Below are 25,821 nucleotides of genomic sequence, written 5' to 3' on the forward strand. Positions count from 1 at the left end.
TTACGTCCTTTATTATAGTCAGAAAGAAAAATTCCATTTTTTTCCTGACATTTTAAGAGTAACTATATGAAAATGCTTTAATTGTAACTGAGATCACATAATGAACAGTTCTGTTGAAAGTGAACATTAGAGAAGCAGCTCAAATTATATAATTAATGAAAATAAAGCAAATCAATACACATGTGAAAATCCGAAGACAAAATTCACTGGTCTAAGTGGCACTTGCATAAATGATAGAGGATAGATATATAAAGGTAACTTTTTTGTCTAGATTCTGCTTATATTGATGAAAAATTTTCTGTATTTGCTATGAATCATGATTGTTTAAAGGCAATCACTATTTTGTGAGTATGGCAGTAATCCTTAGAATGACGCACTTTCGCAGTTACACAGCTGTTGGTCAGCTGATCCTCCTTCCTAGTCGCCATGACCAACTATATCCTCACCCACAATTACTTCTCCTTTGAAGCTATTACCTACAAACAAATCCAGGGTACGGGTGTGGGCACCTGCATGGCACCATCCTATGCCAACCTATTCATGGGCCATTTAGAGGAATACTTTATAAAAACCCAGAATCCTAAACCCCTTACCTGGTTCAGATTCACTGATAACATCTTCGCTATCTGGATCGAAGGTGAGGACACCCTATCCATCATTCCTCCAGAACCTCAACAACATCTCTGCCATTTGCTTCACCTGGTCCTACTCAGCCCCACAAGCCAACTTCCTAGATGTTGACCTCCACCTCAAAGACCTCCGTCCACATCAAACCTACTAACCACCAGCATTACATCCACTTCAATAGCCGCCACCCATTCCATACCAAGAAAGCCCTTCCGTACAGCCTAGCCACCCATAGTCATTGCATCTGCAGTGACGAGCAGTCTGTCTCGGAATATACCGAGGGTCTCACTGAAGCATTCACTGTCGATAATTATCCTCCCAACCTTGTACAAAAACAAATCTCTTGTGCCTTATTTTTCAAGTCTCCCGCCACCTCCCGAAGTCCCACCATCTGGCCACAGAGGAGCATTCCCTCATAACTGGAGCAACTGAATTACATTTTCTGTCAGGGTTTTGATTACCTCTCGTCATGCCCTGAAATCAGAACTGTCCTGCACACTATCCTTCCCACCCCTCCTACAGTTGTATTCCGCCATGCACCAAACCTACACAATATACACGTCTACTGTTACACAACCCGTGCTCCCAATCCCTTACGTCGTGGCTCATACCCTTGTAATAGACATAGATGCAAGACCTGTCCCATACATCCTTCCTCCACCACCTACTTCAGTCCAGCCACTAACATCACCTATCCCATCAAAGGCAGGGCCACCTGCGAAACCAGTCATGTGATTTACAAGCAAAGCTACAACCACTCTGCTGCATTCTATGTAGGCATGACAACCAACAAGCTGTCTGTCCGCATGAATAGCCACCAACAAACTGCAGCCAAGAAACAAGTGGACCACCCTGTTGCTGAACACCCTGCCAAACATGATATCCTTCATTTCAGTGACTGCTGCACAGCCTGTGCCATTTGGATCCTTCTCACCAATGCCACCTTTTCTGAATTGTGCAGATGGGAACTTTCCCTGCTATACATCCTGTGTTCCCGTAAACCCTCCTGGCCTCAACCTTCATTGGTCACGGTCCTCGCCCATCCACCCCCTCCCTGTTCCCATTCCAGCACTACACAGCCATCATTTCACCACCACATCCAGTCTTTTTATTTTAGTTCTCTCCTTTTCTGCTACCCCCCCCCCCCCCCCCCCCCCCCCCGCTCCTCACCAATCTCCCACCTGCCCTCCATCTAAACTGCAGCACTTCACTGTCTGCGGTCTCCACCATATTATCCCTTCCCCTCCCCTCCCCTCCCCAGCCTCCTCCTTACCTCCCAACCAGTCGCCACTCCCATCAAGTTCAGTTATGTCATGTTCCATAGATCATTTTCACGATTATTTTATCGATATGATGTGGAACAAGGCAGATTACGAGATATATATACACACACATGAATACTGCTAATATTAATATTACTGAAATTTTTGGTTCTACACATTCAGAGGTACAATTTTTTTTCCCAAGTTTTGAAACAAACTCGTCCACGGAATAGAAGGAACTGTCCAAAAGAAATTATTTTAAACTAGATTTAAAACTTGATCTGCTACCTGCCAGACACTTTATGTTGCTGTACAAATGATCAAAGATTTTTGTCACTGAATAATGTACTCCTTTTTGAGCAACTTACAGCTTCAATAACGGATATTAAACGTCATTTTTCCCTCTAGTGTTGTACATATGAACATCACTGTTCTCCGTGAATTGAGATAGATTATTTATAACAAATTTCATTAGAGAAAATGTGTACTCTGATGGTGCAGTTAAAATACTTAACTTCTTGAATAGGTGCCTACATGACATCCTTGGGTGAACACCACTAATTATTCCACTGCTCTGTTTTGTGCAATCAATACTTTTATGTCTAAGTGGTGAGTTACCCCAGAAAACTATTCCATAAGACATTATTGAGTGGAAATATGCAAAGTACGTTAGGAGGCTGATCTGTTTGTTAACAAGACTAGCGATTATCCGAAGAGCGAAAGAAGATGAATTTAATTGTTTGAGAAGCTGAGTAATGTGCTTCTTCCAGTTCAAGTTGTCATCAATGTGAACACCCAAAAGTTTGGAGAAATCTACCCTGTTAACTGTGCCCTGTTCATATGCTACATCAATTATTGGTACAACTCTATTCGGTGTACAGAACTGGATATTGTGAGTTTTTTCAAAATTAAGGGAGAGTCCATTTTCTGAGAACCACGTTATAATTCTTTGAAAGACATCCTTAACAATATCCTTAACAATATCTTCAGCTGCTTTTTCTGGAATGGGATTTATTACAACACTTGTGTCACCTGCAAAAAGTACTAGCTCTGCTTGCTGAACATTTAGTGAAAGGTCACTCACATGAATAAGGAACAGCAGAGGACCCAAAATTGAACCCTGTGGGACTCCCTTTGTGATAACTCCCCATTCATTGGAATTTACCACCCTCCCAACATTATTTGTGTTATTCAACAAAACTTTTTGCTTTCTGTTTGTTAAGTATGATTCAAACCAGCTGTGTCTATAGCCTTCAGTTCCATAAAACCTGAGTTTTTCTAAGAGTGTAACATGATCCACACAGTCAAATGCTTTGGAAAGATCACAAAACCGGTGATAATTTATTTAGGGCTTGTACTATTTGATGGGTAAATGTGTAGATACCATTCTCAGTTGAGTAACCCTTCCGGAATCCAAACTGTGACATGCTGAGTAAATTGTTTTCACTTAAATGTGAGACTACTCTTGAATACACAACTTTTTCAAATATTTTAGAAAAAGAAGTCAGCAATGAGACTGATCTGTAATTATTGAAGTCACTTTTGTCCCCTTTTCCTATGAAGAGGTTTGACAATTGCGTATTTCAATCTTTCTAGAAAAATTCCCTATGCCAGCAAAGCATTACGCATATCACTAAGGACTCCACTTACTAAATTAGAACACCACCTCAAAATTCTGTTAGAGACTCCATCAACACCACGAGCTCTTGTTTTTCAAAATAATTCCCATAATTTCAATGGGGGATGTTTGTGCTGTTATTTTTAACATATTTTTTTTACTTCTTCAACTGAACCCTTTAATCCTATTTCTGAAGCTACATTCAGGGAGTGATTGTTAAAAATACTTGCAACTTATGAATTATCACTCTCAACATCATCATTTCGCTTTGTTATTATGGTATGCTGTGCACTGTCAGGCTGCCCCATCTCGCATTTTGCAATATTCCATATAGTTTTAATCTTATTATCCGCATTATTAATTTCTGTCAGAACACACAAGCTTCTCGACTTCTTAATGACTTTCCTCAAAATATTTACAGTATCTTTTGTAGTAACCAAGTAACGTTGGATCCTGACTTATTCTTGCCTGCACATATATTTCCCTTTTCCTCTTACACTATAGCTTAATTCCCTTAGTAATCCATGGCTTACTTGACTTTGTAATGGCTTTTTTGGATAATGTTTCAGTAAAGCAACTCTTAAATATTGAGACAAATTTACGGTGGAATAAATTGAATTTGGCATCAGCATCATTTTCTGTGTATACTTCATCCCATTCGACCTCTTCTAGGCTGCTCTTAAAACTCTGTATCCTGTTCGCATCAATAAGCCTCCCTGCTTTGTATGAGCCTGCATCAAGCCTGTAAGGTGCTATACGTGTTATTTCCATTAACTGTGCATCATGATCAGATAGCCCATTAACAACTTAGTACACATTTATAGTTTCTGCCTGAGCACCGTCTATGAAAATGTTATCGATAAGTGACGTACTATCCTGCTGCACACGTGTTGGAAAACTTACAACACATACTAAATTGAAACAACCAAACAAAGATTCTTGCTCATTTTTCCTATCCGTATCTTTTAAGAAATCTCCGTTAAAGTCACCACAAACCACTAACTGCTTCCTTTTGTCTGACAGGTAGCTCAATAATGCCTCTAGATTTTTCATGAATAGCTGAAAGTTATCTTGAGGGGATCTGTAGATTGTTACAATTACTATAAGAGTATATTGCAGTAGCAACCCATAAGCACATGCTTCAAGGATCTGATCTACACAAAAACTATTTGTTTGAGAGCTCTGGTACTGCTGTTCGCAGTGTGGTTTCAGTTGCCTGAGACTGAAGTCGTGTGTGTGAGAGTTGCATTTGCATGTGTTACTAAGTTTAGCTCTGATCAACAGCACACATTCATATACGTATAGAGAGGTTACTACTGTAAGTTTGAATATGTTGAATGATGAAATACAAAGTGTACTACAATAATTTAAACTACTTCCTCTTTTTTAATTGTTATACACACAACTCTTTTTTTTCTTTCTTTTATTTTTTTTTGTTCATATATATATATATATATATATATATATATATATATATATATATATATATATATATATAGACACACACACACACCTACCTAAAAACAAAGATGATGTGACTTACCAAATGAAAGTGCTGGCAGGTCGACAGACACACAAACGAACACAAACATACACACAAAATTCAAGCTTTCGCAACAAACTGTTGCCTCATCAGGAAAGAGGGAAGGAGAGGGAAAGACGAAAGGATGTGGGTTTTAAGGGAGAGGGTAAGGAGTCATTCCAGTCCCGGGAGCAGAAAGACTTACCTTAGGGGGAAAAAAGGATGGGTGTGTGTATATATATATATATATATATATATATATATATATATATATATATATATATATATATATATATAATAGAGGGAAACATTCCACGTGGGAAAAATATATCTAAAAAGAAAGATGATGAGACTTACCAAACAAAAGTGCTGGCAGGTCGATAGACACACAAACATACACACAAAATTCTAGCTTTCGCAACCAACGGTTGCCTCGTCAGGAAAGAGGGAAGGAGAGGAAAAGACAAAAGGATTTGGGTTTTAAGGGAGAGGGTCAGGAGTCATTCCAATCCCGGGAGCGGAAAGACTTACCTTAGGGGGAAAAAAGGACAGGTATACACTCGCACACACACACATATCCATGCGCATATACACAGACACAAGCAGACATTTGTAAAGGCAAAGAGTTTGGGCAGAGATGTCAGTCGGGGCGGAAGTACAGAGGCAAAGATGATGTTGAAAGACAGGTGAGGTATGAGCGGCGGCAAATTGAAATTGAAATTAGCGGAGATTGAGGCCTGGCGGATAGCAAGAAGAGAGGATATGCTGAAGGGCAAGTTCCCATCTCCTGAGCTCTGATAGGTTGGTGTTGGTGGGAAGTATCCAGATAACCCGGACGGTGTAACACTGTGCCAAGATGTGCTGGCCATGCACCAAGGCATGTTTAGCCACAGGGTGATCCTCATTACCAACAAACACTGTCTGCCTGTGTCCATTCATGCGAATGGACAGTTTGTTGCTGGTCATTCCCACATAGAACGCTTCACAGTGTAGGCAGGTCAGTTGGTAAATCACGTGGGTGCTTTCACACGTAGCTCTGCCTTTGATCGTGTACACCTTCCGGGTTACAGGACTGGAGTAGGTGGTGGTGGGAGGGCGCATGGGACAGGTTTTACATCGGGGGCAGTTACAGGGGTAGGAGCCAGAGGGTAGGGAAGGTGGTTTGGGGATTTCATAGGGATGAACTAAGAGGTTACGAAGGTTAGGTGGACGGCGGAAAGACACTCTTGGTGGAGTGGGGAGGATTTCATGAAGGATGGATCTCATTTCAGGGCAGGATTTAAGGGAGTTGTATCCCTGCTGGAGAGCCACATTCAGAATCTGATCCAGTCCTGGAAAGTATCCTGTCACAAGTGGGGCACTTTTGGGGTTCTTCTGTGGAAGGTTCCGGGTTTGAGATGAGGAAGTGGCTCTGGTTATTTGCTTCTGTACCAGGTCGGGAGGATAGTTACGGGATGCAAAAGCTGTTTTCAGGTTGTTGGTGTAATGGTTAGGATTCCGGACAGGAGCAGATTCGTTTGCCACGAAGACCTAGGCTGTAGGGAAGGGACCGTTTGATGTGGAATGGGTGGCAGCTGTCATAATGGAGGTACTGTTGCTTGTTGGTGGGTTTGATGTGGACGGACATGTGAAGCTGGCCATTGGACAGGTGGAGTTCAACGTCAAGGAAAGTGGCATGGGATTTAGAGTAGGACCAGGTGAATCTGATGGAACCAAAGGAGTTGAGGTTGGAGAGGAAATTCTGGAGTTCTTCTTCACTGTGAGTCCAGATCATGAAAATGTCATCAATAAATCTGTACCAAACTTTGGGTAGGCAGGCCTGGGTAACCAAGAAGGCTTCCTCTAAGCGACCCATGAATAGGTTGGCGTACGAGGGGGCCATCCTGGTACCCATGGCTGTTCCCTTTAATTGCTGGTATGTCTGGCCTTCAAAAGTGAAGAAGTTGTGGGTCAGGATGAAGCTGGCTAAGGTAATGAGGAAAGAGGTTTTAGGTAGGGCGGCAGGTAATCGGCGTGAAAGGAAGTGCTCCATCGCAGCGAGGCCCTGGACATGCGGAATATTTGTGTATAAGGAAGTGGCATCAATGGTTACAAGGATGGTTTCCGGGGGTAACAGACTGGGTAGGGATTCCAGGCGTTTGAGAAAGTGGTTGGTGTCTTGGATGAAGGATGGGAGACTGCATGTAATGGGTTGAAGGTGTTGATCTACGTAGGCAGAGATGCATTCTGTGGGGGCTTGGTCACCAGCTACAATGGGACGGCCGGGATGATTGGGTTTGTGAATTTTGGGAAGAAGGTAGAAGGTAGGGGTGCGGGGTGTTGGTGGGGTCAGGAGGTTGATGGAGTCAGGTGAAAGGTTTTGTAGGGGGCCTAAGGTTCTGAGGATTCCTTGAAGCTCCGCCTGGACATCAGGAATGGGATTACCTTGGCAAACTTTGTAAGTAGTGTTGTCTGAAAGCTGACGCAGTCCCTCAGCCACATACTCCCGACGATCAAGTACCACAGTCGTGGAACCCTTGTCCGCCGAAAGAATGACGATGGATTGGTCAGTCTTCAGATCACGGATAGCCTGGGCTTCAGCAGTGGTGATGTTGGGAGTAGGATTAAGGTTTTTTAAGAAGGACTGAGAGGCAAGGCTGGAAGTCAGAAATTCCTGGAAGGTTAGGAGAGGGTGATTTTGAGGAAGAGGAGGTGGGTCCTGCTGTGACGGAGGACGGAACTGTTCCAGGCATGGTTCAATTTGGATAGTGTCTTGGGGAGTTGGATCATTAGGAGTAGGATTAGAATCGTTTTTCTTCGTGGCAAAGTGATATTTCCAGCAGAGAGTACGGGTGTAGGACAGTAAATCTTTGACGAGGGCTGTTTGGTTAAATCTGGGAGTGGGGCTGAAGGTGAGGCCTTTGGATAGGACAGAGGTTTCGGATTGGGAGAGAGGTTTGGAGGAAAGGTTAACTACTGAATTGGGGTGTTGTGGTTCCAGATTGTGTTGATTGGAATTTTGAGGTTTTGGAGGGAGTGGAGCTGGAAGTGGGAGATTGAGTAGATGGGAGAGACTGGGTTTGTGTGCAATGAGAGGAGGTTGAGGTTTGCTGGAAAGGTTGTGAAGGGTGAGTGAGTTGCCTTTCCGGAGGTGGGAAACCAGGAGATTGGATAGTTTTTTAAGGTGGAGGGTGGCATGCTGTTCTAATTTGCGGTTGGCCTGTAGGAGGATGCTCTGAACAACCGATGTGGATGTGGGAGAGGAAAGATTGAGGACTTTTATTAAGGATAGGAGTTGATGGGTGTGTTGATTGGCTGAGTGGATGTGTAGGTGAAGGATTAGGTGGGTGAGGGCAATGGATTGTTCGGTTTGGAACTGGTATAGGGACTGATGGACTGCGATGGAGCACTTCCTTTCATGCCGATCACCTGCCGCCCTACCTAAAACCTCTTTCCTCATTACCTTAGCCAGCTTCATCCTGACCCACAACTTCTTCACTTTTGAAGGCCAGACATACCAGCAATTAAAGGGAACAGCCATGGGTACCAGGATGGCCCCCTCGTATGCCAACCTATTCATGGGTCGCTTAGAGGAAGCCTTCTTGGTTACCCAGGCCTGCCAACCCAAAGTTTGGTACAGATTTATTGATGACATTTTCATGATCTGGACTCACAGTGAAGAAGAACTCCAGAATTTCCTCTCCAACCTCAACTCCCTTGGTTCCATCAGATTCACTTGGTCCTACTCTAAATCCCATGCCACTTTCCTTGACGTTGACCTCCACCTGTCCAATGGCCAGCTTCACACGTCCGTCCACATCAAACCCACCAACAAGCAACAGTACCTCCATTATGACAGCTGCCACCCATTCCACATCAAACGGTCCCTTCCCTACAGCCTAGGTCTTCGTGGCAAACGAATCTGCTCCAGTCCGGAATCCTTGAACCATTACACCAACAACCTGAAAACAGCTTTTGCATCCCGTAACTACCCTCCCGACCTGGTACAGAAGCAAATAACCAGAGCCACTTCCTCATCTCCTCAAACCCGGAACCTTCCACAGAAGAACCCCAAAAGTGCCCCACTTGTGACAGGATACTTTCCGGGACTGGATCAGATTCTGAATGTGGCTCTCCAGCAGGGATACGACTTCCTCAAATCCTGCCCCGGAATGAGATCCATCCTTCATTAAATCCTCCCCACTCCACCAAGAGTGTCTTTCCGCCATCCACCTAACCTTCGTAACCTCTTAGTTCATCCCTATGAAATCCCCAAACCACCTTCCCTACCCTCTGGCTCCTACCCCTGTAACCGCCCCCGGTGTAAAACCTGTCCCATGCACCCTCCCACCACCACCTATTCCAGTCCTGTAACCCGGAAGGTGTACACGATCAAAGGCAGAGCCACGTGTGAAAGCACCCACTTGATTTACCAACTGAGCTGCCTACACTGTGAAGCGTTCTATGTGGGAATGACCAGCAACAAACTGTCCATTCGCATGAATGGACACAGGCAGACAGTGTTTGTTGGTAATGAGGATCACCCTGTGGCTAAACATGCCTTGGTGCACGGCCAGCACATCTTGGCACAGTGTTACACCGTCCGGGTTATCTGGATACTTCCCACTAACACCAACCTGTCAGAACTCCGGAGATGGGAACTTGCCCTTCAGCATATCCTCTCTTCTCGCTATCCGCCAGGCCTCAATCTCCGCTAATTTCTAATTTCAATTTGCCGCCGCTCATACCTCACCTGTCTTTCAACATCGTCTTTGCCTCTGTACTTCCGCCCCGACTGACATCTCTGCCCAAACTCTTTGCCTTTACAAGTGTCTGCTTGTGTCTGTGTATATGCGGATGGATATGTGTGTGTGCGAGTGTATACCTGTCCTTTTTTCCCCCTAAGGTAAGTCTTTCCGCTCCCGGTATTGGAATGACTCCTTACCCTCTCCCTTAAAACCCAAATCCTTTTGTCTGTCCCTCTCCTTCCCTCTTTCCTGACGAGGCAACCGTTGGTAGCGAAAGCTACACTCCTGGAAATTGAAATAAGAACACCGTGAATTCATTGTCCCAGGAAGGGGAAACTTTATTGACACATTCCTGGGGTCAGATACATCACATGATCACACTGACAGAACCACAGGCACATAGACACAGGCAACAGAGAATGCACAATGTCGGCACTAGTACAGTGTATATCCACCTTTCGCAGCAATGCAGGCTGCTATTCTCCCATGGAGACGATCGTAGAGATGCTGGATGTAGTCCTGTGGAGCGGCTTGCCATGCCATTTCCACCTGGCGCCTCAGTTGGACCAGCGTTCGTGCTGGACGTGCAGACCGCGTGAGACGACGCTTCATCCAGTCCCAAACATGCTCAATGGGGGACAGATCCGGAGATCTTGCTGGCCAGGGTAGTTGACTTACACCTTCTAGAGCACGTTAGGTGGCACGGGATACATGCGGACGTGCATTGTTCTGTTGGAACAGCAAGTTCCCTTGCCGGACTAGGAATGGTAGAATGATGGGTTCGATGACGGTTTGGATCTACCGTGCACTATTCAGTGTCCCCTCGACGATCACCAGTGGTGTACAGCCAGTGTAGGAGATCGCTCCCCACACATTGATGCCGGGTGTTGGCCCTGTGTGCCTCGGTCGTATGCAGTCCTGATTGTGGCGCTCACCTGCACGGCGCCAAACACGCATACGACCATCATTGGCACCAAGGCAGAAGCGACTCTCATCACTGAAGATGACACGTCTCCATTCGTCCCTCCATTCACGCCTGTCGCGACACCACTGGAGGCGGGCTGCACGATGTTGGGGCGTGAGCGGAAGACGGCCTAACGGTGTGCGGGACCGTAGCCCAGCTTCATGGAGACGGTTGCGAGTGGTCCTCGCCGATACCCCAGGAGCAACAGTGTCCCTAATTTGCTGGGAAGTGGCGGTGCGGTCCCCTACGGCACTGCGTAGGATCCTACGGTCTTGGCGTGCATCCGTGCGTCGCTGCGGTCCGGTCCCAGGTCGACGAGCACGTGCACCTTCCGTCGACCACTGGCGACAACATCGATGTACTGTGGAGACCTCACGCCCCACGTGTTGAGCAATTCGGCAGCACGTCCACCCGGCCTCCTGCATGCCCACCATACGCCCTCGCTCAAAGTCCGTCAACTGCACATATGGTTCACGTCCACGCTGTCGCGGCATGCTATCAGTGTTAAAGACTGCGATGGAGCTCCGTATGCCACGGCAAACTGGCTGACACTGACGGCGGCGGTGCACAAATGCTGCGCAGCTAGCGCCATTCGATGGCCAACACCGTGGTTCCTGGTGTGTCCGCTGTGCCGTGCGTGTGATCATTGCTTGTACAGCCCTCTCGCAGTGTCCGGAGCAAGTATGGTGGGTCTGACACACCGGTGTCAATGTGTTCTTTTTTTCCATTTCCAGGAGTGTAGAATTTTGTGTGTATGTTTGTGTTTGTTTGTGTGTCTATCGACCTGCCAGAGCTTTTGTTTGGTAAGTCTCATCATCTTTCTTTTTAGGTATATTTTTCCCACGTGGAATGTTTCCCTCATCTTTAGAACTATCACTTCTATGGCATGTTTATTACAAAATATTATATGAAGCAAAGAGAACAATTTCTTTTGGTACCATGTATTCTTGTTGTATGACAATGACTGTTTGGATAGCTGATCATGAAGTATCCTCAGGAAAATCATAGCATTTTCACATGCGTATTTCAAATGAGAAGTCACTTCATTATTATCTTTAAATGATGTGAGTAAACGATTTTCAATTACGGTAGTTGAGTAGAGACTGGTTCTACATGTTTCACAGTCGTACTATGTATGTTATTCAGTAAATAGAATGCTACATAAGCTAAGGCCCGGTGATCTATGAACTCACGCACATTATCTGAGCAAGAATTAGGAATTAGCTGAATCATAGCAGTGTCATTGCAGTCATTCAGATCACTTTTGTTCAAAAGTTCATTAATACCATCTTAGATTAGATTAGATTTACTTTCATTCCAATTGATCCGTAGTGAGGTGGTCCTCCAGGATGTGGAACATGTCAGAAAAACAACAATACATGACAGATATTTACAATTAAAACGAATAAGCTAATGTACCATTCCACAGGTCCCAAGTGGAATGATCGTCATTTTTTAATGAACACTAAGAGTCATTTTACAAATACTAATGCACTGAATTTAAAATAAAAAAGTTTTTTATTTATTTATAAGGTAATAATCATGTAATACAACTACTGTAATACTTATTTACAATGAACACATTACTGCACTGAAATGGTGCAGAAGTTAGATTGTACTTAAACACACACACACACACACACACACACACACACACACACACACAAATTTTCAATGAACACATTACTGCACTGAAATTGTGCAGAAGTTATGTTGTACTTATATACAAATCAGTTGGTTTTACTAAGAAATTCATCAATGGAGTAGAAGGATTGGCCACCAATAAATCCTTTACGCTTCTCTTAAACTGAATTTCATTGGTTGTTAAGCTTTTTATGGCTGCTGGCAAGTTATTGAAAATGTGTGTTCCTGAATAATGCACACCTTTTTGTACAAGACTAAGTGACTTTAAATCCTTGTGAAGATTATTCTTATTTCTAGTATTGATTCCATGAATTGAGCTGTTGGTTTGAAAAAGTGATATATTTTTAATGACAAATTTCATTAAGGAATAAATATATTGGGAAGCTGTAGTTAGTATCCCTAGTTCCCTAAACAGGCTTCTGCAGGATGTTCTTGAGTTCACACCACATATAATTCTTACTGCACGTTTTTGTGCCCGGAAAACTTTAGCTTGGCTTGATGAATTACCCCAAAAAATAATCCCATATGACATTATGGAATGAAAGTAAGCATAGTATGCCAACTTTTTCATTTTTATATCCCCTATGTCTGACAAAATTCGCATTGCAAACAGAGATTTGTTAAGACGCTTCAGCAGTTCTGTGGTGTGCTCCTCCCAGTTGAATTTATTATCAAGCTGTAATCCCAAGAATTTAACATCATTTCCCAGAATGTAACACAAATTGTTCAGTGGTTTGTAATCATCGCATTTTCACAGGTTGATATTAGTAATACCATGTTGCTTTATACAACAAAAGAAATTCTCTAGAGCATCTTGATTGAAGGGATTCAAATTTAAGTACTTAAACCCTACTTCTTTTAAGTTCTTCCACAAGAAAATAAAATATTTTAATGTAAACTGCCAACCTTTTATATAACTAAACAAATTAGTTATGTTTCTACTTGTTTTCAAATCTGTCATTTGTCAGCTGCCTATTTTCTTCAGTAGGCTGTACCACACTTCTATATGTGGTGAATTTTCTGACAATATTTTCCCATCACTTGCATATTGCTCATTATTGTTGAATGAATCAAAGAGATTGTCTGTTTTTACTACAAGCTCAACTGTGTGTAGCCTCAGATGGTAATACCTGTGTAGAAATATATGTTTCGATTGATGCTGCAACTGTATGGCTCATTTGTTCAGCAGCAACTTTGACCTTCATTTTGACATAGGAATCAGAAAAGTTAAAGTGTTTTGCTTTTGGTTTGGATAGAGTTTCAAATCTCTTCTTCTGATCCAAAGTGGAATATGTGAAAGTCCAGTGTATTTCGTTTGCTTCACACCATTCTGTAAGAGCCTTCTGGTTTGTTGCATTACAAATGACTTTGAATCCAATATGCGAACGATGAGTGCTGTCCAATAGCTACAGTGAAAAGTGGTTGCAATAAAGTAATATGCAAGAAATGCCTTTCAGCTTATACTAATGCATTATTAGCAGCTTCAGGTGACCTTACTAAATTACCCAAGTCCTGATTGCCATATATTAACTGTCTGTGTACCTCATAATACATTCCATCATCCAGAGACATTTCACCAAAAAGTAGAACACAGTACCTGGCATTTTCATGCCTATTAATTACTTCCATTGTTAATATATTTGTCAAAGATCGGTTAAGTCCTGTATCAAATGGTATGTGCGAAAGCAACGACTGAAGGGGTCGGGCTTTGGAAGGGAGAAGTATGTAGCCAAGTATCTATACAATTGGGAATTACACTTGTAAATAGATAAAGCAAATACCTTATCTTGTCTAGAATATCACATTGCTGTAGATATTATGATAACGAAAGTTGCTACTCACCGTATAGCGGAGATGCTGAGTTGCAGATAGGCACAACAAAAAGACTGTCACAATTAAAACTTTCGGCCATTAAGGATGCGCGCGCGCGCACAGGCTGTGCATGCGTATTTGTGTCCATTGTTGACGAAGGTCTTAATGGCCGAAAGCTTTAATTGTGAGAGTCTTTTTTTTGTGCCTATCTACAACTCAGCATCTCTGCTATATGGTGAGTAGCAACTTTCCTTCTCATAATACTATTACATTTTATCCTGGATTTTCCATTGTTTGACATTGCTGCAGATGGTTTATTCGCATACTTTAGTTAGCTATTAATAAATGTTTTTGTCACATCATTTAATACTTCTTCAATTAATTGAAATTTCCAGTCATCATATAGTTCTCTCAGAATTTTCAACTGGTTGCCATCATTCTGTAGCTTTTATAATAATAATTATTATTTACCTACTCTGGCAAGTGTATTTTAATGCAATTTATACATTTTTTTTTCTTTTCTTGTAGTTAAATCACATTTTAAACCTCACACCCTTACTACTTTCACCTTCATAAATAGGTGTACACGAAGATCTGTTCTCATCATCATCTGTCACTGAGAAAGGGGACTGGTTGGTTCCTCCAATATTTTATAGTTTGCATTGCAACCTCTATCATGTGCACACTTATTTTTTCATTTGATGTGGTGAAAACAGTGTCTCTTCTACTAGTGCTACTACCAGCACCAGCACAATCACCACAACCTGTGTAACATAAATAGGGGGAATCCTGATATAACACCAATTCCATATGCCTTAGAATAACTCAAGGCTTTAGCCGGTGCGTAGAGATGTTTATAAAAAACTGCTTGGCAAAAATGATTCTCTCATACATAGTAACAACTACATTTAATGTCTTCAGTCAGCTACATTAAAAATTGAGTTCCACTTTTTTTGGATATCTCACTCTTTGGTGCAACTGGGGATTTGTAGAAAAGTTTGTTCTGAAGTTCTGGGGTTAAAAAATAACCACTTTTGCATCCAGGATATTGTCATGAGTACTTCTATCTCAATCTGGAATTTTTTTCTTCCTTTATGATCTGTCTCTAAAATGTCACCCAAACCAAATATTCTGAAAGAAAATAAGTCAGACTCAGACCACATGGATGATAAATTAATTCCACATATAGTTTGCTTTATTAAACTTTAACAAAGCAACTGAATTTTTGTTTAAGTGATGTAACTCTTCTGCTCTGGTTGCTATTAACAAAAGTAACATTCCTCTTAGACTCAGAAAATAATATTTCTCCTCTGTGCTACAGATCTGCACATTATGCAACTCCATACAGTGTGAGCATACATCATCTGTATTTAATATTGCTATAAATTGTTCCAAAACAGATTTGAATTGCAACTGCATTGAATAGAACTAATGATACAGTGAAATTTGTAACACTGCTGACTGTACCATTTAAGCATATATCACTACATATCATGATATAGACCAAATCAAGCTGTAGACAACATTATGAAATAGTTAATGCTGTAAACATTTATTACAATGTATTGAGCAATATCCTGGGAGAAGATTTCTGCTACACTGAATATTGCCACAACAATATGTGTGAATGTCATTCTAGTTGAAGAACCTGCTTTGTGTGACTTTTGAACAGTTGTAAGGAATTACCGATTTTATATGAATGCGTGGTGTCTGTTCTTTTGGACATGTCCGGAATCCACGGCTATGATACATCTTATGTAAGTTGAAGAAGGAAGGGAAAGAAAGGGAAGGGAAGGGACTGTTGATGTCAGCTGCATCAGTACTGTGTGCAGCATCGGCTGTGATGAGGGAAAATGTGTGCCAAACCGGGATTCAAACCCGGGATCTCCTACTTTCTAGGCAGTTGCATTGACCACTGCGCCATCCAGACACAGTGTTTATTGCAAATTCTTGGACTATCTCTGCCGACCCACATTCCCACCTGTCTGCAGTCCCTGTCCATGTCCTCCATGCTCGCTGGTTTGAGGTCCCCACAGGAGGTCATATGTAACGGTGATTTCGCACTGAAGAAGGTGGATTCCTTGCACATTGAAGTGAGTCAATTGTATGAATGCATGGTGTCTGTTCTTTTAAACACATCTGAAAGAGCAGACACCACACCTTCATATAATTGATTTGCGTTGATGGACAATGAATCCATCACATTCAGTGCAGATGCATCAATTACATTCAGCCCCCCGGCAGCAATCTCAAAGTAGAGAGCATGGAGGACCCTGACATGAACAGGGTTGGTGCTAGATTGGAATGTGGGTCAGCTTTTGTGATAAGCACTGTGTCTCGATGGCACAGTGGTCAATGCAACTATTAAGCAGGAGATTCTGGGTTCAAATCCCAGTTCAGCACACATTTTCATTCATCACTGCTGATGGCGCGCACAGTCCTGATGCAGCTGATATCAGTAGTCCCTTCATTTCCTTTCCTTTGTCCCCTCTCCTCCATCAATTTACATAATTACTGATTTGGTATGTAAGGCAGTAAAAAACACTTTTTAACTAGAATGAAAGCTCAATATAACGTAAGGGAATGCAGCTGACTGATGTAAATCCAAATAGATTATCTTCCTTACAAATGGTAAAAATGAAACAGTACTAATGTAAATGTGTTCACATGATGTTAATAGGTACATAAACTGTAGCAGAAATCAACGCACTAGAACAGTCCTTCCATTCCAATGAAAATTTCAAAGCGGATAATACACCAGTCTCATCCATCATTGAATGTACTAGTTAATCCTGTATAAATAGCGTTCACTAAATACAGTAGCATTAACGACTGTGGGATTAATTTCATGCTAAACCATATAATCCCATGTACAAATGTGCACATTGTAATCTTACCCTCCCACACATCAGCATTAAATTTTCCAGTCTCTTCAAAAAAAGTTTCGAGAGGCATAAGATTTTACTTATCTTCATTTTCTCATTGTTGGCTGTATTGTGCAATTAATAATATGAATTTTAAGTATGCCAAATATTTCGTAATTTCAAATATTTCTAAAAGAAGAGTAATTCTAGCTGTACATATCGATTGTGACAAATTAATTTCTTTTTATACTTTTTAGCCTGAAATATAATACATTGTATGCAAAATCATATGTAATTTTTTTAGTGAAACAGCTGAGATAATTTTAACCTGTACAAAATTTGAAAGTACTTTTTGGTATTGGGTATTTCTATACATAAAAAAGGTAATGTTTTAGGAAGGTGTCCCATTACAACTTATACCTAAAATATTTTTGCTACATAATAGTAAATTGCATAATAACTAGTTTAAGGCCAACGGCCTCACCGATATGGTAACACAAAAGTTAAGCACTGTCATGCTTGGCTAGCACTTGGATTAGTCACTGTCTGGGTCTGACAAGCGCTGTTGGCAAGCATGGGGTGCACTCAGCCCTCAAGGGCTGAGAAGTTACTTGATTGAGAAGTAGTGGCTCCAGTGATGATGGCCGCGAGAGTAGTGCGCTGACAAAATGCCCCTCCATGTCTGTAGCCAATGATGCCTGTCAGTTAAGAATGACACAGTGGTTGGTTGGTATCGCTGGACCTTTCAAGGCATGTTTGGGCGAAGAGTAAGATTACTCAGCATAAACAGTGGCAAGAAGCTACGTCATATTCAAAGGAGAATTACATATTCACGCCATGACAAGATTAATAAAGTTGAATGCAAATTATGTCAAAAGCTGCTGACATAGAATTTTCCATTCGCACCCTATGATGAAACCAGATAGATAGATAAAAAATTGACTCACCAAGCAGTGGTAGAGAAAACACACAAAAGTTAATGGAACTTGCAAGCTTTCACAGTCAGTATCTCTTCCTCTCGGTGGGTTGAAGGGAAAGGAAGAGGGGTGAAGGAAAGTGACTGGTGATGTTTAAGAAATGAGAAGAATTATGGAAATGATGGCCAGAATTCCAGTTCATAGAAAATGCACCAGACGAGCTGAGAAGGAAAGACATTGTTGGGAACTGCACCAGATGAGACTTGTAAACTTGAGAGCTTAGAGGTTGAAAATAGTGTTCTCAGCCTCTTATCTAAGGCACTCTCACCTCCCCAATTATTTGTATTATCCAGGGTTTCACTTTCGGCTCTAAATCTGCATGTAATCATGCTGTTTTGATGAAGGACCAATTTTCTTTCATGTGCAATGTTAACTGGAAATATCACTTTGTACTCCAATCCTAAAACCGTCCCAACAGCAAACCTGCCATTGCATCCTTCCTTGAACAGTTCCTACAATGATCCCAACTTGATCCAACATTGCTACCTCGAAATCACCCTTCACAAGCCTTCCAAGAATTCCTAATATTCAACGTTGCTTCACAACTCTTTCCCATGTCCCTATAACTTGACCCTAACCTGTCCCTGCAGAACTCCTAACTCTTCATTGCCTAAAAAGTGATGACTCCATCATTATTCCCCTGCCACACAAGGAATCTAGCAGTGTGGTATTTGATCGACGGGAGTACGTAAGCGAGGAGCTACGTCAGCTGTCTGAAACCTCTGTGCACAGCATCTACTATCAAGATCCTGTTGCTGTGATACAAACTGACCTACAGTTCCTCCTTTAAACCTCAGGCTCCTCACAAGGATTAACACCTCAATCAACAGAACTTCTTGTCCCATCAAAACCGCACTCTCCCAACTTTTATCTTCTTCCTAAGACCCACGACCTCAATCACTCTAGCCATCCTGTAGCCGCTGGCTTCATAGCATCTACTGAACATAGATCTTCCTAAGTTGATCAACACATGCAACCTATTTGATCAACACCTGCAACCTATAGCACAAAGACTCCCCTCCGATTAAAGACTCCAACCATTTCCTAAAATGTCTGAAATTCTGGCCCATTCCTCCCCATGACACACTTTGCTTGTCACCATTGATGCCATCTCCCTCTACAGCAACATTGCCCATGTACATCTGTCTGCAACTGAACGTCACCTCAACCAGCACCTTCCCCTCACCCCCCAGACTCCTGACCTATGACTTACAACTACTGTCATGCATTTGGAGTGTAGACATCAAGTAAATAGAGAAGTCCACAGTATCCAGTTCAGTGTATGTGGTATCTGTTCTATGTGCACCAATGTTTGGATGTCTCCATTCATTTCTTGCATTGTGGCTTGAATGAAGATGATGCTAATGAAGCATCAAACTCGTTAACTAAATAATAATTGTTGATGAGCCACACTACGTATACGCTCTCAGGTTTACAAATGTCGTCGAGTGCAGTCCCCAACAATCAGTCTTTCCGTCTCGTCCCGTTTGGTAAGTCTCCATAATTCTTCAGAGTTCCTAAATTTCGGCAGTCTTTCTCTTTCATCCCTCTTCTTTCCCAGTCATCCCTTCCACCAGGAGGAGTAACCACTGACTCCGAAAACATGCACATTTCATTAACTATTATGTGTTTTGTTGTGATCCACTTGGTGAGTAGACTTTGTTGGCTATCCAGTTATATTATATTTTAAAAAACTGATGACTTTCAGTAAAAAATAAATATAGAATCATTTACACCATCAAATATCACAGACGCGAGCAAAAATCTAGCAAAATACGAGCAACATACTTACATAGCAGTTTAAACGGTACAGTACACAAGAAGTGTAATCAGGAACACTATTATATTAAACCTGCTTCTATTTGATTCCTTTACTTTTACTGTGAAATCTTGCTTCTTCCCAAATTTCATGGTTGCAGGTCAGTGTGACGTACCCTATAGTTTTTGGTGACTGAGTTTGGAGTATCAAAATATGTGACATGAATGGTCGTATCTTTTGATTGCATTCACTCAGAAGTTTAAATTTTTTTATGCTACAAAAGAACCATAAAATTGAACAACAAATTTGAAGTGAAAGTGTGTAAATTGCATGATTTTGAGTTAGTTATGTTTTTTTTAAGTATAAAATGATACAAAATCATAATCTTCATAAATGTTTAGCTCTATCTTTTTTAAAAAAAGTAATCTACATTTTTGTATAAATAACTCACTAACTAATGGAACCAAAGGAGTTGAGGTTGGAGAGGAAACTCACTAACTAAATATACATTCATGTTCCAAGATTCAGCATAACAAATTTTAAGTGGATAAATTATGTTATGTGTTATGCAGGCCATTCTGGAAGTACAAAAGTAAAATATTAAGAAAAAATGAAGATAATATTACATGAATGAAAATACTTTGTAAGTCTACTTTGTACCAGAACTATGTAAAGCACAAAAGAAAATGTGTAAATTAACTGGTCACAAATGTATATAAAGGGATACAAATGTCCATATGTACAGTATATACCATTACATATTTTGTTCAAGATAAATTCAGAAGATGACTGTTTTTGCTTGGCTTGACTTTCATACACATACTCAGGAACATTCCTAATGACAGTCCAGCAGTAATCTGCTCAAATAGTAGGGCTCCACTTTCCAGCATACCTCTTCTCAAATGTGGCAATACCTCACTGAAATCGCTCCCCATATTCATCACTTACTGCACCACAATCTTTGGGGAAGAAATCAAGATGACTATGTAAGAAATGCATTTTCAGTGACACATTCAAACCAAGTTTTTCGTATGACAACATGTTATCTACAATCTCCTTGTAATTTATTGCTCGTTTGTTCCCTAAGCACTGTGAACAGACTGTCTTAAAACATCCCCATGCATACTTCTCATCACCTTGTATGATTCCATCAAAAGTATGGTCTCCAAAAAGCTCTCTAATCTGTGGGCCTACAAAGATGCCTTCCTTTACTTTGACATCACTTAAGTAAGGGAATTTTTGCCTTAAGTACTTAAACACGTCACCATATTTGTTCATTCCCTTAACAAAGTTTTCATGAGACCAATTTGATGTGTAAGGGTGAGAGCAGAATCTATTTAGGGTCTACTGGAGGTTCACTCTTAATGTTCTTTATACCTGGTTGAAGAGATTTTCTGGAGGGCCATTCACGTTTACTGCAATGAGATGCACGAGTTCAGCTATCCCATTCACAGAGAAAGCAGCAATATTTAGTATACTCTAACTGCATACCTTTTAGCAGTGCAACCACTTTCAAGTCACCACAAATCTGCCATTGAGGGTCATTATACTTTATGGCTTCTAGTAAAATTTTCATGTTTTGGTATGACTCTTTCATATGCACACTATGCGCAACTGGAATAGAAGGAAGCTCATTGCCAATATGTAAAAGCACTGCTTTTAAGCTCAACTTTGACGAATCAGTCTCATTAGGGTTGTAATTAATTCTGAGAGCCTTCATTACACCATATATGTCTACACATGCCACGAGACTATCTTCCATGTTAAAAAAAGGAGTGAATTGTTTCTCTGTTCTGCGGTAGAATGAAACATTTATATTGCTTCCCAGAAAACGGTGCTGCTGCAATCTTGATGCTAAAATCTCAGCCTTAGCTTCAGAGAGCTCCAAATCTCTAATGAGATTGCTTAACTCATTTTGAGACAATTTTTGTGGATCATCTGATGATGATATGTTTGGAAGAAACTCTGGATCTTGTGATGTACATGGTTCAGGACATTCAGAATCCCCATCAGAAGTAATCTCATACTCTGTCGGTGGTTCAGGTATTGGCAATCCTTCCCCATGTAGAACTGGACTTACGGTGGATGGAATGTTAGGATAGATCACTGTCCACTTCTTCTTCTTAGATATTCCCTTCTTGATAGGAGGAACCATACAAAAGTAGCAGTCACTGACGTAGTTAGTCGGCTCACGCCAGATCATGGGCACTGCAAAGGGCATTGAACGTCCTTTCCCATGCATCCAATTCCTGAGATTGCTGGCACAAGTGTTGCAGATCACATGTGGAGCCCAGGGTTTATCCTGATCACCTATTTTGCACCCAAAATAACAACTGTAAGCTTTTTTTAATCAGTGCAGTTATTTGCTGTTTTTGTGAAGCAAATGTCACTTCTTCACACACATAGCAAAATGTGTCAACACTGTTAATAAAAACTCGTGGCATTTTTGTCCACTTCAGTAGCAGTCAACTTGAACAACTGGTAGTTAATCTGGAAACAAATGTGCAAAAATTATTACATGCATTAATACGGTCACTGAAGTTGAAGAAGAGGAGACAAAAATAGCACTAAAATTGGTATCAAATTGTTTATATCCAAAATATTGCATACAATTAAGACCAGGGACAATAGTGTAATCCATTGTTATTATGACTTTGACAAACCATTATAATAATTGATTTTAAACGTAACATAAAAATCCGTGTATAATTATGTCATTGTAATGAAACAGTGTAAAATGAAAATTAGAGCTGATTTTGAATTGCCTTTGTGATATTCGCGATCAGCACATTAGAATTGATAGGACTTTGCTGTTTTCATTTGATTTACATTTTCATTGTTACACTGTGTAATCCTTAGTGTACGACAAATTTCAACTTGATACATACTTGGGCCTTAACAAATGGACAGACAGATGGACAAAGTGATCCTATTAGAGTTCTGTTTTTACCGACTGAGGTGTGAAACCCTAAAAACGAATGAAATTATACACAAGTCATGCTGATGCTCTCAATATTCAGTACCGGTTCCATGAGTGTAGAGTGACTGCAAGCATAATCTTTTCCTAAAGTAGATTCATTAAAAAAAATGCTGATCAGGATATTTATGAACAATGGAGGCATTTTCATGACAATACCATGGAATGAAATGAAGACAAACTTCAGTGTCTGCCTGAACAGATGTTAGGACAAAACAAGAGCAGAACTTCTTCAAGCCGGCCGCAGTGGTCGTGCAGTTCTAGGCGCTGCAGTCTGGAACCGCGAGACCACTACGGTCGCAGGTTTGAATCCTGCCTCGGGCATGGATGTGTGTGATGTCCTTAGGTTAGTTAGGTTAATTAGTTCTAAGTTCTAGGGGACAAATGACCTCAGAAGTTGAGTCTCATAGTGCTCAGAGCCATTTTTTAGAGAACTTCTTCAAGGAATGGGGATTTTCCTGTTTGTAGTATAGTTCTGTGTTCCCTGCCATCGTAAACCTGTGACACTGGAGCAAGCTATGGCTAAAGGTGCACAAAGGAATATTTTCTGCTATCAAAATTGTTAATTTTTAAATAAAGTCATTCTTTTTTACAAGAATTACAATGCAATATAAATTTTTGTAGGCAATAAACAATTGAAGATCCATTTAAAACAAATTTCATGAGTTGTTTTCCCATTGGTAAGAAGTTTATACATTTTAAATCATGTCAGAATTACCAGTGCAGCTGACCCAAGTACACTTTTTTAATTTTTTATTTTTTTGTCTGAATTCTTATGAGTGGTGTTAGCTATGTTTCATTATTGCAGATTTGTCTACCTAGAAGACTGCAAACACACAATTGAATCTAAGGCACTGGACAAGTGGTTGAAACAAAAAGATGATGAAATATGTCTGAAAAGCTGTCCCCTCTGCAAAACACCAATAAAGAGAACCTTACGGTTCTTAAATTATTTGAAAAAGTCATATATGGACATCAGTAATATAAAGGAAAGGGTGTTTGGTAATCCTAGAGAAAATGTTGCAAAGAAGATACAGCTGGCTGCTGCAGTGAAAAAAATTGTCCTCCCATACAGTGTAAAAAGTAAGTATTGTAATGTTGACAGCAGTGATTTATTTTAACATCTGTGGGTCTTTTTGTATTTCATTACTGTCAATTCCTGTTCTTTTTCCCAACTAATCCTTGAAAGAGAAATGGTGGCTCACTTGTACGATACTTTATTTGCATCCAAAAAGACACAGGTTCACGTCACTGTCTGAACACCGAGGTGTTGGTTTCCTGTTGTTGTCCTAAATTACTCAAGAAAAGACCAGGATGGTTGCTTTGGAAAGGACATGACCAATTCTCTTTTCTGTCCTTCCCCAGTCCAAGCTTGTACCCCATCTCTAACAACGTCATTGTCCAAGTGATGTCAGACCCTATTCTTCCTTCCTTCTGTCTTTTTTGCAAAAGGCTTGTGTAAGCAATAGTGGTTAACAGTATATGGTAATAATATTAAAAGATACCCCCCTCTCTCTCTCTCTCTCTCTTCCCCCCCCCCCCCCCCCCCCCCCCGCAGGTTTCTAATAATCCAATGTAATAGAGATCGATCTTCTGTGAAGAAAGGGTGAAAAATATTCCCCTTCTCAACCATATTCCTTTTCTGTACTGAAAAAAGAAGAAAAAAAGAAAGGCAGTAGTTCCAAAAGTTAGAAATGATGTTATCTGCTTTTGTGTGTTTTCATCAGTTCTACTACTATTAGCTTCTCCTAGAGATAAGCAGGCTGCTGGTTAGATCATCTGTTCCTTTCTGAATAGTCAGATAATTCAAAATACGTGACACAGCAGTACATATTCTGCTCCCTTCTGAGAGAACAACGTGGTTAATTCCTGACGTAACAAGTAGTCACTGTTGGAGAATGTTTTATTCCCTTGCTAACTATGAACTACAGAGAGATATTGCTATAATTCAGAAGCTTGGGCATGATATGAAAAATCAGAAAGTAGTATTAGTACTGGTTCTTGAAAATAGTATGAATGTAGCTTGAAGATAGGTACTGCAGAAGGGTTTGTAATTCTTTCAGTTTTGTGTGAAATTGCTTGCTATATGTGGTAAAGGTAGAAACAAAGCAAGTATTGATTCCATCTATCTTGACAATTTTTATTGCCGTATGCACATAATCTGCTGGTCTGCAATGCTGAATAGTCCAAATAAAAGCACTTTGTGAAACTTCGTGACAGATTAAAACTGTGTGCCGGACCGAGACTCAGACTCGGGACCTTTGCCTTTCGTGGGCAAGTGCTCTACCAAATGAGCTACTGAAGCACGTCTCACAACCTGTCCTCACAGCTTCAGTTCTGCCAGTACCTCGTCTCCTACCTTCCAAACTTCACAGAAGCTCTTCTGCGAAACATGCAGAACTAGCACTCCTGGACGAAAAGATGTTGCGAAGATGTGGCTTAGCCACAGCCTGGGGGATGTTCCCAGAATCTGTCAGGAATTTTTGTATCAGCACACTCTCCGCTGCAGAGTGAAAATCTCATTCTGGAAACATGCCTCAGGCTGTGGTTAAGCCATGTCTCCACAATATCCTTTCTTCCAGGAGTGCTAGTTCTGCAAGGTTCACAGAAGAGCTTCTGTGAAGTTTGGAAGTTAGGAGATCAGGTACTGGCAGAAGTAAAGCTGTGAGGATAGGGTGTGAGCCATGCTTGGGTAGCTCGGATGGTAGAGCACTTGCCCATGGAAGGCGAAGGTCCCAAGTTCGTGTCTCTGTCCGGCACACAGTTTTAATCTGTCACGAAGTTTCATATCAGCACACACTCCACTGCAGAGTGAAAATCTCATCCTAAAAGCACTCTGAATTTTTTCTCCAAAATCATCCTACAAGCTAAATGACTGGCGTATCAACATCCTATTCTCACGAACCAAATTACAAAATATGGGAAACAAGTTCCAATTGATGCTGTACACTTTCATGATTACTTCCTGTGTTCACAAGTAATTCACAAATTTGAGTTATTCATTATGACACACCACTATAGTCCTTTGTACTGTCAGCAAACTTTGTTAAACAGATCTTATAGCATAT

The 25,821-nt window shown here is 41.1% G+C and overlaps 1 protein-coding gene across 1 annotated transcript in view; it reads left to right on the plus strand.

Annotated features, from left to right (window-relative positions):
* Window positions 1-25,821, plus strand: part of LOC126161613 (NFX1-type zinc finger-containing protein 1-like) — a 392,892-nt gene that overhangs the window by 334,101 nt on the left and 32,970 nt on the right. Inside the window, exon 15 of the mRNA XM_049917568.1 lies at window positions 23,562-23,836. Within this exon, the coding sequence (XP_049773525.1) occupies window positions 23,562-23,836 (275 nt within the window). The remainder of the gene's footprint in view (window positions 1-23,561; window positions 23,837-25,821) is intronic.

This window comes from Schistocerca cancellata, chromosome 2 (assembly GCF_023864275.1).
Source record: "Schistocerca cancellata isolate TAMUIC-IGC-003103 chromosome 2, iqSchCanc2.1, whole genome shotgun sequence".
In the NCBI taxonomy this organism is placed as follows: domain Eukaryota; kingdom Metazoa; phylum Arthropoda; class Insecta; order Orthoptera; family Acrididae; genus Schistocerca; species Schistocerca cancellata.